Here is a 15654-nt window from a genome sequence, read left to right as displayed (position 1 = left end):
TATTTTAAAAAGGTAATCTATAACATATATAACCATTTGAATTTGAACCTAAAACAGAAAATCGGCACTCATGATTTACTTTCTCGGGCCGCACAAAATGATGCGGCGGGCCAGATTTGGCCCCCGAGCCGCCACTTTGACACCCGTGTCCTAACAAGAATGTGACACAAAATGAACTCATTGCCTGCTATTTATAACAATAAACATTCATACTACTTATCCTCAAAGGGGTCGCAGGGGGTGCTAGAGCCTATCCCAGCCAACTATGAACACCCTGAATTGGCAGTCAGCCAATTGCAGATCAGAAGAAGGCGGGTAAATGTACAGTGTTCTAGCAGCTTAGCACGCATGTTTTTGGAATGTGGGAGGAACGCAATGTACCTAAAGAAAACCCACGCATCCGGTTCCTTAGAAGAGAAGCCGCAAATACTCACTTTTGGGTGCCAATGATGGCATTAGGCGTCCTATCCATTTAGAAGATTAATAAGAAATGATGAGGATTAATGGGAAAGACAAGATATTTGTTCAATTGTTTCCAATTGAAATGAATTGGACGCCTAATGTCGTCAATGGAAGCCATTTAGTGACCTAAAAATGTCCCAAAATTGAATTCGAACCCTCCCCTTCCCATTTCAGTGCGAAGCTTCTGTTAACATTCCAAAACGTGGCGACATTTTTGAATACACTCGTCCGGTTGGGCACGCTTTTCATGGCTATAATTAGGACATGAAAATGAGTGAGGTAATGAACCACAGTCATTCCTGGCTGTCAGCATGTTAACAATGAGCACGACGATATTAAGAAAAAAAAATATTCATTGCGCCACTAAAAAAGACGAGAGAAACGGAACGACAAAGTGGCTAACCACGCGGATAAGACGTCGTTGAATGGCTGTCGTTTCAAGTGATTAATAATTCAAAGCGAAGCAGCAGCGCTCCCCCAAAACAAAAACATGTTTTTATTTTGTCTGTTTAGTCTGTTGCCGAACTGGAATGCGGCTTCCCAAAAGGCTTCTCGGCTGCTTTTTGATTTGCTCTCAACACATTTTCCCAAAGGAAATGAAGCGTAATAACTCCAAATTGTTAGTTTCTGCTTCACTCTTACCGCGTGAAACGTTTAACTGCACCGGCTGCGTGTTAAATAAGATTTTACGAACAATCCTAAGTGTCATTTAAAATAAAACAATAGAAGTGTTGGTAGTCAAGCGTAAAAGCACACAAAAAAAATGTAACAGATGGAAAAAAATGTAAAAATATTTGGGATTAGCAGCCACTGAGGGCTTAAGACGTGCTTTAAAAATTGTATTTAAAACATACTTGATTATTTTCTGTTGTTGTGAAAACAATGTTATTTTATATGTAGAAATAATCTATTTTTTGTAATTCCATTCAAAATTAGCATCCTTTTTTAGAGCAATGCTAGTTGTGACATCACAACCAGAATTTAGCTACGCGTTCTAGGCCCACACAAGCTAGCTAGCTAGATAGCACATGTTGATTGCATGGAGAATAGCACACTTATAGCAAGAATGCTAATATTCTGGGTGTGGCATCTTTTTGGAAGTTTTGTGGGCGGTGCAAAATGTCCTGCAAAAAATGACACTAGTAATCATCATGACATTTCATTATTTGCTGTCAATTTGATGGATAGTTTTGTGTCCTAACTATTCTTTGCTAACATATTAAAGTCACACTAGTATTTTAGAGCACATTTAGCTAAGATTCCATTTAAAAAAATGCTGTTTGGAATATAAGAATCCTAAATTAAAGGTCAGTGTTAAAAAAAATAGCCTGAATAAGAGTTATAGCATTTTCAAAATATCTCAAGGCTAAACCGCACAAAAATGAAGTGGCACAAGCAGATCGAGTTGATACAAAAGTTTATTTTTCACATATAAAAAGGCGAGTAGAAAAAAAGTGCAAAGAAATGCATCTTTCAGGCACAGTCAGATTCAAGACAAAACATTCATGGCGATCTCATGGAATTCGTCATTGTTCTCGGTGAAGAACGATCAGCTGATTCCAGTTCTTTGACCCATAGAGAGACATGCAAAATCACTGACAGTTGAAGTAACAGTCTCCTTTGCTTTCATTTAAAACAAATAATAAAAAAAAACACATACAAGCAGAGGTGGCACGCTCATAGGTACATGTGAAATACTTTCAAATGGGCAATTCATAACACACATCCTCTGCTTGTCTGAAAGAAACATTCATACGCGCACATGCCCTGAGGTAATAAATTAGACGTTAAATAAGTTTTAAATAGGCTGTAACCACCGTTGCGAGCAAAAAACTCGACGCCCGTGAGTGCAAAAGGAATCGGGGGAGTCGCTTTGGATACATTCGTAGGAGCTCATCAGTCACTGAAACAAGTGAGAAGGCTGCCATCTCCTTTTCAGCTTTCATTTCCTTTTTCAGCCTCTTTTTTAAAGTTAAAATGCATCAGTACGGACATTTTTTAAGGCGCCGCGAGTTGGAACCCTCAGAGGAAATCCCCACAAAACAGTGAAACCAAATGCTCGTCATATAAAGACGACACATTTGTCGGGTGTTAACATCAGTGGCCCTCAAAGGACCCAAAATGGCCCCCAAAGAATGGAAAGCGTCTGTTTGTTTGGTTTTTTTTTTTTTTAGAGTCCGATGGACTGATTGTAGCGGGTGGTGAGGGAGTTGGCCTGCGCGGTGAGCTTGCCCAGGACCCCTTGGAGCCCAGCCAGGTGGTACTGGAACTGCTTCTGGAGGTCTTCGTCCTCCTCATAGTCGTCGTCTTCAGACGAAATGGAACCTGGTGAGGAGGTGAAGGAGGACGACGAGCCGGTGGAGCCGGTAGAGGCGGTGGAGGCGTTGGAGTTGAGGCGAGTCAGCCTGGGTGGCGTCTCCTTGACGACAGGGGAGACTTTCAGCCCCCACTCGATGTCCCTCCGAATGGACTTGAGCAGTTGGTAATAGCTGAACATGTCGGTGTCGCCCTCACACAGCTCGGCGTCATCGCCCAGTGGAACATCCCGCAGCAGACTGGGCACCATGACCGTCCGGTCCATGTTGTTAACGGCACCCAGGAAACGGTTCATGGCGTTGAACAGAGAATTCTTCTTGACGGGGGTCTGAGAGAGTGACTGCATCATTTTCTTAGCTGGTTTCTACTTCCGAGGAGGAAGCGGCGCTGATTTCCGGGTAGAGAGTCCGACGCTAGTGCGTTATTAGGCGGGCTAATGAGGTTGTCTGGTGGCCTGCTTAGTGGTGGTTGCTTGCTTGCTCTCTTCTTCTTTCACGTTTGCCCTTTTTTCTCCGCACCGCACTTTAAATAGAGACGTTAAACGGCTCGACCTGTTTGTCCGGTTCGCCCGACGTAATAAGATCTCGGTGACCGCAAATAGCACCCGGAGTGCACAAACCACGCTGGGAGGGGCTCCCAAACTGTGGACAAAAAGTACCGGCAGGTAAAAGAAACACCCACAAATACAGGAACATCCTTTTTTTCTATATAGCTTCTAAAGTTACCTACCTTGAAGTGTCCCGAGTCTACCTGCGTTCAATCTATAATTGCATCAACTCAGCCAGCCCACATTCTCGAAGCGTGACGCAAGCACGCAAGAAGAGCAAAATGAGCTCATGAATATTCATGAGCAGAGGCATCAGGCCACCTGCCTTGGAAATAAAGGCCGACCAATCACACGACGCGTCCAATAGGAAGGCGGGATACACAGATGGAGGACCAATGAGGAGGCGGCGTTGAGGACGCTCCCTATGCAAAACAAATAGCACATGTGTTCCCTTTCTATATGAGGATTTAGAAACTTCTTTTTGGGATGCCGAAACAATCATTTCGGGGACAAAAAGCTTTTAGAAAATAGGCCGATGCACAAGTCATCGTCGAAGGGAAAGGAATTGAAGTAAAAAAAACTGCACAAAGAGAAAATTGATTTTTTCTTTCAATTCCCAAACGTATTTTTGTGTCATTTGCAGTGATGACTTGACTGTATTGACTCACTCAAATTCCAGAAATAGCAATTTAACAGAAGGGTGGGGAAAGGTGATGTAAGAAATTGCACTGGCATTTATGTTTGGCTCAAATATACGTGCAGTATAAATAACTCAAAAATGTCTTTTAAAAAATCATACATTTAATTACTTGCTGGCCACTATTCTGCTAATATGCATGGGGAGCCTTATAATGTATTCCAAAATCACAAACAATACATGCAAATACTAAAATAAGTACAGCAACATTCCACGAATAGCCCTTCTTAACACATGAATAGCATCTCATTCCATTACACAATGCAACCTGAAAGTTGTAGTATCACTTGGGGGTTGACTGCGCCCAATCATTGTTGGCCATCTTAAGGTCTGCGGTCCTGTGTACTCTGAGAAAAAGACTGTCTTCACTGTGACTCACTTCCGGCGCATTGACAAAAATATTGGCAGTACTTTCATCTATTTGTGGAACATCTCAAATTTCAAGTAGCGAATGGACTGCATGTTTTAGCTTTGATTCATAACTTTATTTCAACAGCAACATTATGTGACTAACTGTTTACACAACAACAACCTTATTGAAAGTAAACATAGTTTTTAAAAAAGTGGGACTCTTTTCTATATGCACCTCTGTAAACATTTAAAAAATAAAAAATAAATAACTAAAAACACACTGCAATGTGCATGCCAGGCCAATAGTTAACGCTGTAACTTCTTTTATCTGAAACTATCGAGTGATAAATACTTGTCAAACAATATTTTGGGATTTTATGGCTTCATAAACATTGAATTTCAACAATAAGTCAAATAATCACTGATTCTGAAAATGGTTGTCAAACAAAAAGGAAAAAATGATGATTGGAAATGTCTTCATATATTATGTAAGTGTTTTCAAACTCAAATGTCATTTTAAAAATGGCAACCTCACTAAAAACTACCACTACAGTCCAAAACAAAGATTATTAGTTGGACACCCCTGGTACACAAAGACTATTGGGAGGAAACAAACAACAATTTAATCAAACAAATATTAAAAAAGGAGCCGGGATAGTGCTTAGGCAAGCAGAACAGACTCACTGGCCCTGAGCTGCTTGTTTGCGCTCCCCGGGGGCGCTTGACCAGAAGTGGTCTGCAATTAGCAATAACGCAATGTCCGCGGTGTCTGAAATCTGAGCGGCTGTTTTTCATATGGTGGGGCAGGGGGGGTCCACTTGTGAAAAATAGCGCTGGCTGTTACGTAAAGGCATTGCGGCGCAGAGGTCACGACCGGAGCGGTGCGGCGCGGCGGTCGATACGACGATCCCTCGGCGCAGTGTTCCCAGATACCGGCGAGTGAATCAGCTCTGCAAAATTGTCGCCGAGCAAGAAAAGGGAGAAGGTTAAAAAAAAAAACTGGCCGGTTGAGTTTTTCCCTCCCGGCGTGGAAGTGTACGCTCAGCGCTTCTCGCTTATCTAAAAAACGGCGACCTATTTCTTGTGAGTCAGTGAGTTCAAGACATTTTAGCGTCTTTTTTTGGACTAAAAATGTTCCAACAGATTAATGGCCGTTTATCTTTTATTTTTATACTGGAGCAAACTACTACAACATATAAGTACTTTGAATACGATAGACATAGAACAGGGGTAAAGTTAACTATGGCAGCCATGATTATAAATGCCATTCAATTAGTTGTGACTCAAGTTTAATTGAGCTCCGGTGAGAACATGTCTACACGCCCCATATAAAAATACCGTCAAATCTTTGGTTAATTTCCCTTCATGTCTTCTGGATGAGTGGAAATGATTCAGTGACCACAAATATTTATGGGCAGTTCCCAAGTGGTGTCCAAATGGCGGGCCGTGGGCTAACTGTGGCCCCAAAATTGTTTTTCGGGGGGCCTGCAGCAAACGATCTACGATGTGAGAATGTATTTTATGAGCACATCTGACACATAAAAATGGCAGAATTTCAAGTTGGACTCTTTTCTAGCATCGTTCCATAATCGCACTTAGCAATTTTCAAGGATCAGAACTGGGTCAATTTTTTAAAAAAGTATCTATTCATCACTTTCCTTGACGGTAACAGGCACCCAAACAGTTTTGAATAAAACCAAAAAATAAATCATTTTTTTGCCGTAGTAAATACATACACATTAGTGCTGTACCTTATGACAATATACTGTACTATATATACTATATACAAGATCATATTTAAGTTGGTCCTCATATTCTTTGATTTTTTGGGGGGGAAGAGGATCCCTGGGAGAAAAAGTTTACACACCCCTGCCATTGAACGCCTTCATCACACCACAGACAGGACATTTGGACAAGATGTGACCTTGTGACGCTGATTTATTAATAATTTAGTGAGAAGTCATCAAACTTTGCAGGCATACTCCACCCACTCCGCAATGATAGCATCGTCTATACGTCTAGTAAACGGCGTTCCAATTTGGTAGCAATCATAAAAAAACTCAGAGACAAGATGGTTTCCCAAGGACCCCCGATAAATGGGGAAAAAGGACTCGGCTTCAAAATAAAATGACTTTTTCGTAAGGTTGACGTATCCACCCAATTTTGGGTTGCCAAGGAAACGAGTTTTGGGGATGCTACCAAGCCAATTTGTAAACAGGCTTACCCACTTTCTTGCCAATCGATCGTCGATTTTCACGTCGTGAGATGACGACCACGATCAGTTGGGGGCGGAGACTCTTCAATCCCTTTCCTGTACAATAGAAACATTGTAAATATGAGCTTTGTTGAAAAAAAAAGCAACTTATAGTCCAGAAAATATGGTAATAACTGCAAAGTAGCAATTTCTAGGACTGAAGATGCGAGTCGCCCCCCTCATCAATGGTGCTGTCAATCAAATCCCCGCCTCACCGACGTCCACCCCCTCCCCCAGGCATTTGCGCTCGTCACGGGGGCGACGGCCTTTACCAGGCTTTCTCGCCGTTACGGCAGGTGTCATCATCCTCATCCCGGAGGCGGGCAGACGACGGAAAATGTCTGGCACGCCAATTAGCGGCGACGACGAGAGCAAAAACATCACTTCGGACGCCGCTAAACGACGTCTAATGGCGGCGTTAAGTAGTCGAGATGTCATCTCCGCGACAACGGCTTTCTCCAGCTGCCACGCACACTTCAGACGAGCGCAAATAAACGATACTTACGAGGCTTTTTTTGTTTTGCGTGAAAGGTAAGTTGGGTAATGCCCCATGAAATTCTGCAGGGGCGTTGTTTTACGATGAAACGTCAATACACCGCGACCTTGAGTTAAGAGTTGGATTTGTGCGGTGAGTGTGCTTGTAACGCAAAACGTTTGCATTTAGACGCGTATTGATACATTATTCTGATTGATACATATCATTTATAAAAACATTTAGTCATGTGTAAGTGTATTTACGCATCAGAGGTTTTCGGAAAACAAAAAAAACGGCAATTAGTCGTTAATATTTTTAAAACTCATGCATAAATGTTATTTTGAACCCTCCTTCATTGGTGACAATGTCTTTTGAATAGCAATTAACTGAAATGACTACTAGCTATGAAAAGGTGAACTAATAATATATAATTAAAACAGAAATACAAATTGTGACCCAAATGACACAAAAAAACTAATGGATTCTTTTGTTTTGTTTGAAATAACAGGTGATAATTGAAATATATATCCCCAAAAGGCTTAATATAAAAAAAACTAGTCCCAGGTTCTACAGCAAAACCGAATGTAAAAAGATAACAAAAACTAACGTAGTCAACAACAAAAAAAGACTGCAGCAGCCACCCTAAAAAAATCGAAAAAAGCCAAATTAACGCGAGGAAATGGTTTTATCGTCGGCTCACTAATTAGGCAGCAGCCGGGATTGTTTTTCACGTAGGCGCAAACGGAAAGGAACATTTGTCTGATGCTAACGCCGCCGCTGATTAGGAGTGTCCGCTGCGCGGGCGAGACATTAAAAGACGGACTAATAGCGCTTCCCCGGTGGATGTCTCCCTCTGGCCTTTATCGGGCGGGGAGGGGAGGAAAGGCGGGGGCAGGGGCCTGGGGGCTTAGAATGGGGGGTGGTGGTAGTAGTGGTGGTGGTGGTTGTGTGGGGGGGACGAGGACGAGGCGGAAGCCAGCGGCACTCACGCTCCATTAGCGGACCCACTGCCGCGCCGCTCCGCCGGTAATTTGTGTAACGAGGTTGCAGCGAACCCGAGCAGCCCGGGCTTCGCCGAGTAATAGCCTCTCCTTCCCATCATCTCGCCGCTTTGCCGACCTTATTACGGATGCAGGCCGCGCGGCGTCGTCTCTTTCTCTCTCCCTTACTCGCTCTCTCATTCGGTCCTTACGTTTTCCCCTGAAGCCACAGTGCCTTCAAGTGGAGGAAGGTGGTACTACGATAACAATGAACGCTTCAAGCAACCAAATGCCAAAGTGCTCCTTTTTTTTTAGACTTGCAAATGAAAGTCATTTTCTTTTGCAACGAAGACCTTTAAAGGGGCAAGTGACTATTTTGGGTCAGTTGAGGAAAATGTAAGAACGAGGGAATATTTTATTTGTTTGATAAGTGTTAATTAAGCCTTTCGGGGAATTGACCTTGGAGACACTCACGGACGGCGAGAGACATTCAATCCATTTTAACGCAATCAAATGATCGCTTGCAGTCAAAATGGATTGGAAGTCTAATGCTGTCAATGGAAGGCAAAGATTTGAGGTCACGAGAGATGCAGTGGTCGAAAGCCACTGGGGATCAAACACAAAACCTCAGAACTGTGAAACGTCCACATTAACCACTCTCCACAGACATTTAAAATTCCAGCAATGACCAAACTTGAACCAAGAAATGTTCCATCTTGTCAATTTATTGATAATATTAATCATAAGACCACTGATGGTGACATTGTCAATAATAAAATGTTTACGTGAGTGTGTTTGTGATCAAACGTAAGCTGAATGGAATTACATGTGTTTTTTTAGTATGTACAAGAGAAAACATACGTGTACTCTGAGCCATGTACAACAGCAAGTTGTTTAGAAAAGCAAGCCACCATATGGAATTGAACTCAAGCTTTACTAAATAACAAGGGAAAGTACTGTTTAAAAAATGAGGATTTGATTTTTAAATTGGAGAAAACACTAATCTATATTAGAACATCAGCCAGCTACTAGTCAGTGTAAACATATACTATGTCTAAAAAGCAGATTTAAAACAGCCAATTAGCATATTCAAGTCAAACATTAGTACATTATCATTAACATTAGAAAGTACATTTACAGTACATATCTACAGATATGGTGCGCCACACACAACACTGTCACTCTGAGAGCTCAAAAAAGACCACAAAAATTGTTGGAATAAAGTATGTAAGAGAAATTGGTCATTTTCAACAAAAAAATCTAAATCTAACATTTTGAAATCAAGTTAATTGATACAAAAATAAATATGGAATATTACAAGATTACATTTGAGTGCGTAAAAGTGAATACGGGTATATTATTTTAGTTGAATGAGAAAAAGAATAGATTGTGTAAATTTACATTAAAAAATAGATGTCCTAATATTTTAGATGAATATTTGTTTTCAAATTAGGACTAAAAAAGAAAAAAATAATTCAAATTTTATATTAATCAAGTAAAAAAAGCCCAAATAATACAGATGACAGCTGCTAATGTTGTATTTAGTCTTACTTGAAAAAAAAACATTAATAAGCATTATTCTTAACCCTTTTAAAACATCCCTTAATAGTAGTATCCTTTCCGTGTATGCAAATTTCACTAGCCAAGGAAAAAAAAAAGATATGGTACGATACCCGCATTAATGGTGACAGCTACCATGAATAAAACACAGCCATTAAAGCGCTATTTTACCCGCGTCGGCTGTTAGCCTGCGCGATAGTGTGGTGTGTGGCGGTGGCCCGACGCCACCGTGACGCGACGCGATCCTACTGTATGTGTCGATGGACATCACGGACATGTTACGGGCAGAGAGACGTCAGGGGGAGGGAGGCAAACCAAAACAGGGTGGATTTCAGGACTTTTTTTTTCTTCTTTTTCCCCACCATCCGTCGCACTGGAAAGATGACGGAATTAGCAATGGAGAGAGAGAGAGAAGAATAAATTCATCATAGTGTTTTTTTGGAAGGAAATTTGCTGCCCATACCTGCCAAGTGATGTCAGCTACACCATCTCGTACTGGTTGGCTGTAATGATCTTTGAGAGACAGCATGCCAGCAACATGCCAATCAGCTGAAATGCACACAAGGGGAAAGGGATTGTAATTAAACACAATGTTAAAATGCCATCAGGAAGAGTCTTCAATAGGGGATAAAAAAAAACAACAACCTTTTTTAAGAATACAAATGGAGTAAAATCATTCATTCATTTTCCTAGAGTGCTTCTCACGTGGGTCGCAGGGGGTGCTGGAGCCCATGCCCATGTCAGTGTTAAAGTCGTGTTGGTTTGTGGGATGCATTACGTCACCTCGATTGCACCATAAGACCATTTTAGATATAATATTTAGATTTTTTATTATTGTTTTTTAATGTTTTTATTATTATTTTTAAATAATGTGTTTTTGAGCTTTTTTTCCTAGAAAGGGAAAACATCTTTTAATCGTTTGTTTTTTAATTTCAAAAGGAAACTAAGTATGTTTTCTAATTATGTTCAATAATAAAGTCAAAAACAGATAATGCAATTTTAGATTTTTACAGAATACTTTTAACTTAAAAACAAAAAAAATGGATTAAAAATTGCAATTATTGATTTAAAAAGGAAATATAAAATACCCCGTGAATACATCTTTTCCAGTGGGAAACAATGGGTTAAATGAATAACATTTAAAGGTTAAAAAAACAACATTTTTTTGCACAAAAATGTCTGGCCATATTTTGTACCTGTGAGAAGGCAATCCCAAAGGTGACCCCAGCGATGATGGCCATGTTGGTCTCCATGAAGGAGGTCACCAACTCGTAACAACCCTGCACAAAAGCGGACCATGAAAAGACGGCCGCGATACCGTCGGTACGCCGACGCGATGCTGACCTGGTGATAAACTTTACTGGGGGCCGCGGTGGCGTTGCGGAGGTCGACGGGGTTGCAGTCGGAAGAATTGATGCAGCAGCTGGCGGGAATGCCCTTGGAGGGATAATACACGCTGGCCAACCAACTGGTGTAGTTGTACACACCGCAGCAGTGCAGCTACACATTGAAAAAAGACATTTTTTGACAGCTTGCACAAACCCAGTTTTGACACAGGATAGAATCTTGTTTTTATCATGTGACGAGTCGAAGAAGTTGAAATTGGGTTCTACGTTGATCCCAGAAATAAATGAACAAAGTATTACCCTGTGTTGCAGGTCGTCAACAGCGCGGCTCACTTCGTCCTCGGCGTTGTAGTTGAGGACGGCGTCGGTGTATGTCCTGTGGAAGGTTCCCTTAATCTGCAAAAATGCACAAAGTCAGTCCACTTTTTGAGGATTCGCCCCTAACGCCAGATGCACGCCGACCTCATGACGGAAGACAAATCCACTAATGCCGGCGACCAGTTCAGCGAGGAAAACCAGCGACAGAAACATGGCGTACTGCAGAGAGGAACACAAAATGTGACAGTTCACCAAGTCACCACGAACGGTCGCTTAATTCTTACCAGCTTGAGCATCCATGGGCTACCGCGGCATGTAGCGAAGCATCCAAATAGGCCAAAAACCACGATGACGGTCCCGGTGCCGATCAGCACGTAGGGGGCATTGGTGGAGTTGTCGCCGATGAGCGACAGGTACGGGCCCAGCATCAACTTGCCCCATACTCCCACGGCCAGCAAGATGGCGCCGGTGATCTGGAGGAAAGACATAATATTATTGAATTATCCACATAGATCAAATGGATTTGATGTCAGCCAAAGAGTGGAGCAAAACAGTGCATGGACGTTTGGTATCCTGGATGTTTGGTCGCATGGACGTTTGGTCCCCGTTCTTTTGGTCGCCAGTCAAATGGTGACAGAGTTTACTGTTGAAGCCAGCTCTCAAAATTATATTTATGAGAGAGTTTAATATCTGAGAGAGAGTTTAATATTTAAGATCTGGAACTATTTTACTATATAAAAGGCAATCGTTTCAGCAAAAAAATTCTACTGCAAAATATGTGCGAGCAATAGCAAGCCATACCTCCATTGGATGTCAAATGGGGGCCCTGAAAATATCCACGGTTGGACCCCCCCCCTGTTCTTTAGAGATCTAATAAAATTAGGTCATAAAAAAACAACTTAATTTGTGCATGGAAGGGTTAAGGTTGAGCAGGAATGAGAAAAGCATCTTTTTTTAATTTTTTTTAATATCGCAACTCCCTTTAGACGGGCAGCACGGAGGTGGATCAAGGTGGAACAAGAAAGGGGGCAATTAGAGACGGGGGGATATGCATTTACGCCCAGCGCCGGATAGCGATCACCTGCCTGGTGGATAACGCAAAAAGAGAACGGCGGCGCATGAAAGGCGCCGCTTTGATCCGCCGCGAGACGCTTCCGCCTGTTGCGGCGCTCTTAGCATTTCAAATGAAGGCAGCGGATAAAAGAACGCCGTTGTGCCAGGCGGCGGCGGCGTCTCGGCCGGGAACGTCTATCCCGGCGAGCGGGGGGGACGGGGGTGGGGTGGGGGGACGATGCCGACGACGACGGCGCCGATGATCCGCCCCTGAGCGACGTGGGCTTGTCATCCTAAAGCTTGCGAGAGGAGGCAGCTCGCCTCCCCGCTGTCAACGTGACTTGACAGCGTGACGTCGGTACAAAATGTCTCCCTCAAATGCCGGGGAGAAGAGAAGAGAGAGAGAGGAAAAAAAATGGAGAAAAAAAAACAGCTCGGATCTGGCGGGATATGACTGGGCCGGGCCGGAACGGTGGCAGGTCCTTTCCTGGGAATGATTCCCTCTAGGCTGTAGGTCAAGTCTGCTTCCAAAAGCCAAAAAGGAAGAAAAAAAATCAGGGAAATGGAAAAGTTTGATGCAGTGTTGGTGCCAAACAAAGATGGGAAAATAGGGGAAAGTGTCACAACAGGACAAAGATGTACCAGAAAACGGTCGTGCTAAGACGAGAAGAGCATTTCAGAAATCAAATAGAAAAAAAATCAGCATATAAAAATAAGCAAATTAAATAGGAGAAAAAGGAGGCCAAATCCAAAATAAAAAGTTTGCACAGTATTATGAGAAGAAATGCCCATTAACAGCAAAACAGTCAAGAAATATCAATCAAAAAAAGCTCAATTCCAATCAAAATAAATAGTTTTTTTTTTTACACAATGCTGAAATTCTACTTATTTTCCTAGTGATTTCAGGTTTTGACCCCTGAAGAAATGCTTACACGACTATCAAAGCAAAGAAATGCAAAAATAATGTACACTGAACTCCAGCTTGTTGTGCACGCCCTATTTTCTTTGCAAAAATAAAGTACGCTGAACTCCAGCTTCTGGTGCACGCCCTATTTTCAGAATTTACAAACAGAGTAATATGTGTCCTCATTTCCAACACAATACGAGAAAAAATGGAGGTTTGTCCGCATACTAATGCATTTTTACTCATCCCTAAATGTCCGCTATCCCACCCGTTGTGTTTACGGCCTTGGTGATTGCAGATAAATTGTTTCCCGCTACCCGCAATCGCTGCGTGCAAGTGGCTCGTTGGGAGCATTCATTTTCAAGGCCCGACGGGAAATCAAGTTCAAGAGGATACGAGGGCTTCTCTACTTGTGACGACGCCACTTCGGCGTTGTGGGAAATTCAATGCCGCGGCGGCCATTCCGGTCACAGTGTAAAAGAGGTCAGCTTTCTTCTCACTTAATAAAGAAGCCGGAGGTGTCATGGCGCCACCTGCTCTGCCGCCGCCAGACGTACGCCGTTATTTGCCAGGCGACGACAGCGAAAAGCTAGGGTCGGCCTCGGGGGCCCCGACGGCTCGACCTTCGGGGTCGCGGAAAGACGAGACGCCGACAGGCGCGGTGAAATTCGAAGCCGTCCAGGCCGACTAAATATAAAATATAAAATATAAAAGCCACTTGGGCGAACTGTGCCAAAGACCGAGTCGTTTTGGTGCATTTTAAGTCACGTATTTGCTTTGTTACTTGCGCTTGCATCATATTTGCGCGGGGACTAGTGGCCAAATGAGAATTGCAAACGTTAAAAATGTTAACAGGTGGGAAGAAAAAAACAAAAACAAATTGGACCGTTAAATCCAACATGTTGGAAACATCCTGTTTTTGGATAAAAAAAATAACATGTTTCAATTGGAGGTTTATACAAGTTTAAAACTAGCAAGGCCATTGTTAAAAGTGGATATAAAAAAAACAGTACCATTATTTTCTATTACAAACAATAAGTATTTTTTTAAATCCAAATCCTATAAGCAACTTCATTTTAATGTATATAAATAACGATGGACAAGAGTAATATGTGTACAAGGGTTATAGGACTAACAAAGCAAAGAAGTGCAATCTGCATCAAAACAACGCGCTTTCGCAAGCCTTCATGTGAACTTTGGACGAGAAATAATTACGTGATAAGATAAAAAAAAAAGTAAACACAGCCAGTTAGAACGCGGCATAAGTAAAGTACTTCTACCCCCAATGGCCAGAAATCGATTGGTCGCCATTCATTGAAACAATTGGTGAAATAGTGACCTCAATATATTCTAAAAAGTCCAACTTGAGTACCTCATTTTGTTGAATACTCTCTATACAGTAAAGCCATTAGCCAAATGTGATCTTAAGCAATGTTTTGCCATTTAAAAAAATACTGGGTGTCCCAGAGATATTTTGCCTGGAGCCCCCCAAGCAAACCCTAGCAACGCCAATGGAAAGGGGGGAAAAAAAAGAGTGCTCGTTTCTATGGCAACGCGCATTTTACAGAAGGAAAATGCGCATTGCATTGTCAGGCGCTGTTGACGGTGATAGACGTCCAGGGTATTCTTAACGGACGTTTATGGTCGTCAATGTGCTGATACACAAAAAGCGCTGCTGAGGCCCGAACCGTTAACCACATATGATGACGATCGTCTTCCTAACGAGAGCCCCATAGACGTCCAATCAATCTCACTACCAGTTTTTCGGCTAAATCGAGTGTCAGGGAACGGGATATTATCCCCCTCGGCCCCCCAGTTTTGAGATCCGATCATGCGGGGATGCTCCAGCTACTAGCCGCCCCTTCGTCGTCATCATCATCGCCAAGCTCTCTCATCCTCACTGGTGGTGCTACGCACATCGAAAAGCCGCGTTGGTCGGTGCTCGTTCGGATGGACTCACCCAAAAGACGAAGGAATAGACGATGAGGAGGGTCTTGAGGCAGGTAATAACTGGTTTGGTCTCCATGATGTCGCTATTGACGGCAGCAATACATACACACACTGCTGCAGCGGGCACGGCGTCACAGATGCGATTCGACAAGATGGCCGCTAGAGGGAGATGGCTGCTACCCCTCTGTGTACTGGAAGCTGCAAACTCAAAAGCTCATGTTTTCCACCAATTGTGTTAGGTCAATAAAAATAGGTTAGTTATCATTGTAGTTCAATAGATCTGATAATAAAAGTTACATTCTTTAAAAATATCACTGGTTATAAGGAAACTAACCATTGAAAGTTGTTTTCTATATAGTGTATTGCCACCAATGAATGCCAATAATTTAAATGCGCGTCCTGTAAAGACAAAAGTTGACTATTGTGGCTTGGCCTTCATTT

At 42.4% G+C, this 15654-nt stretch overlaps 2 protein-coding genes and 1 long non-coding RNA gene across 3 annotated transcripts; all 3 read right to left on the bottom strand.

Moving 5' to 3' along the window:
* Positions 1-1862: 1862 nt before the first annotated feature.
* Positions 1863-3641, bottom strand: LOC144204541 (mid1-interacting protein 1-B-like). Its single transcript, XM_077728591.1, has 2 exons — positions 3508-3641; positions 1863-3419 (listed from the first exon to the last, which is right to left on the bottom strand). The coding sequence occupies exon 2, from the start codon at positions 3125-3127 to the stop codon at positions 2633-2635; it is 495 nt and encodes a 164-aa protein (XP_077584717.1). The 5' UTR covers positions 3128-3419; positions 3508-3641; the 3' UTR covers positions 1863-2632.
* Positions 3642-4594: 953 nt separating this feature from the next.
* On the bottom strand, positions 4595-8338 carry LOC144204383 (uncharacterized). The gene is made up of 3 exons (XR_013327883.1): positions 8092-8338; positions 6598-6684; positions 4595-5323 (listed from the first exon to the last, which is right to left on the bottom strand). It is a non-coding gene; the product is annotated as an uncharacterized LOC144204383 (long non-coding RNA).
* A 453-nt stretch (positions 8339-8791) lies between these two features.
* Positions 8792-15393, bottom strand: tspan7 (tetraspanin 7). Its single transcript, XM_077728673.1, has 8 exons — positions 15224-15393; positions 11591-11779; positions 11451-11525; positions 11289-11384; positions 10987-11142; positions 10839-10922; positions 10106-10191; positions 8792-10015 (listed from the first exon to the last, which is right to left on the bottom strand). Exons 1-7 carry the CDS (start codon positions 15287-15289, stop codon positions 10123-10125), a joined length of 735 nt encoding a protein of 244 aa, XP_077584799.1. The 5' UTR covers positions 15290-15393; the 3' UTR covers positions 8792-10015; positions 10106-10122.
* Between the last annotated feature and the right edge of the window lie 261 nt (positions 15394-15654).

Source organism: Stigmatopora nigra, chromosome 11, assembly GCF_051989575.1.
Source record: "Stigmatopora nigra isolate UIUO_SnigA chromosome 11, RoL_Snig_1.1, whole genome shotgun sequence".
NCBI lineage: Eukaryota > Metazoa > Chordata > Actinopteri > Syngnathiformes > Syngnathidae > Stigmatopora > Stigmatopora nigra.
The sequence above is the reverse complement of the archived record's forward strand: the minus strand, read 5'-3'. Positions and strand labels throughout refer to the sequence as shown.

Bases quoted from the DNA above. Each gene is read 5' to 3' on its own strand.
- LOC144204541 (XM_077728591.1), bottom strand. From the start codon at position 3,127: ATGATGCAGTCACTCTCTCAGACCCCCGTCAAGAAGAATTCTCTGTTC.
- tspan7 (XM_077728673.1), bottom strand. From the start codon at position 15,289: ATGGAGACCAAACCAGTTATTACCTGCCTCAAGACCCTCCTCATCGTC. The intron at 11,780-15,223 runs GTGAGTCCATCC...TCTTTCCTCCAG, and splicing joins TCTATTCCTTCGTCTTTTGG to ATCACCGGCGCCATCTTGCT. The intron at 11,143-11,288 runs GTAATACTTTGT...TTCAATGTGTAG, and splicing joins TTGACGACCTGCAACACAGG to CTGCACTGCTGCGGTGTGTA.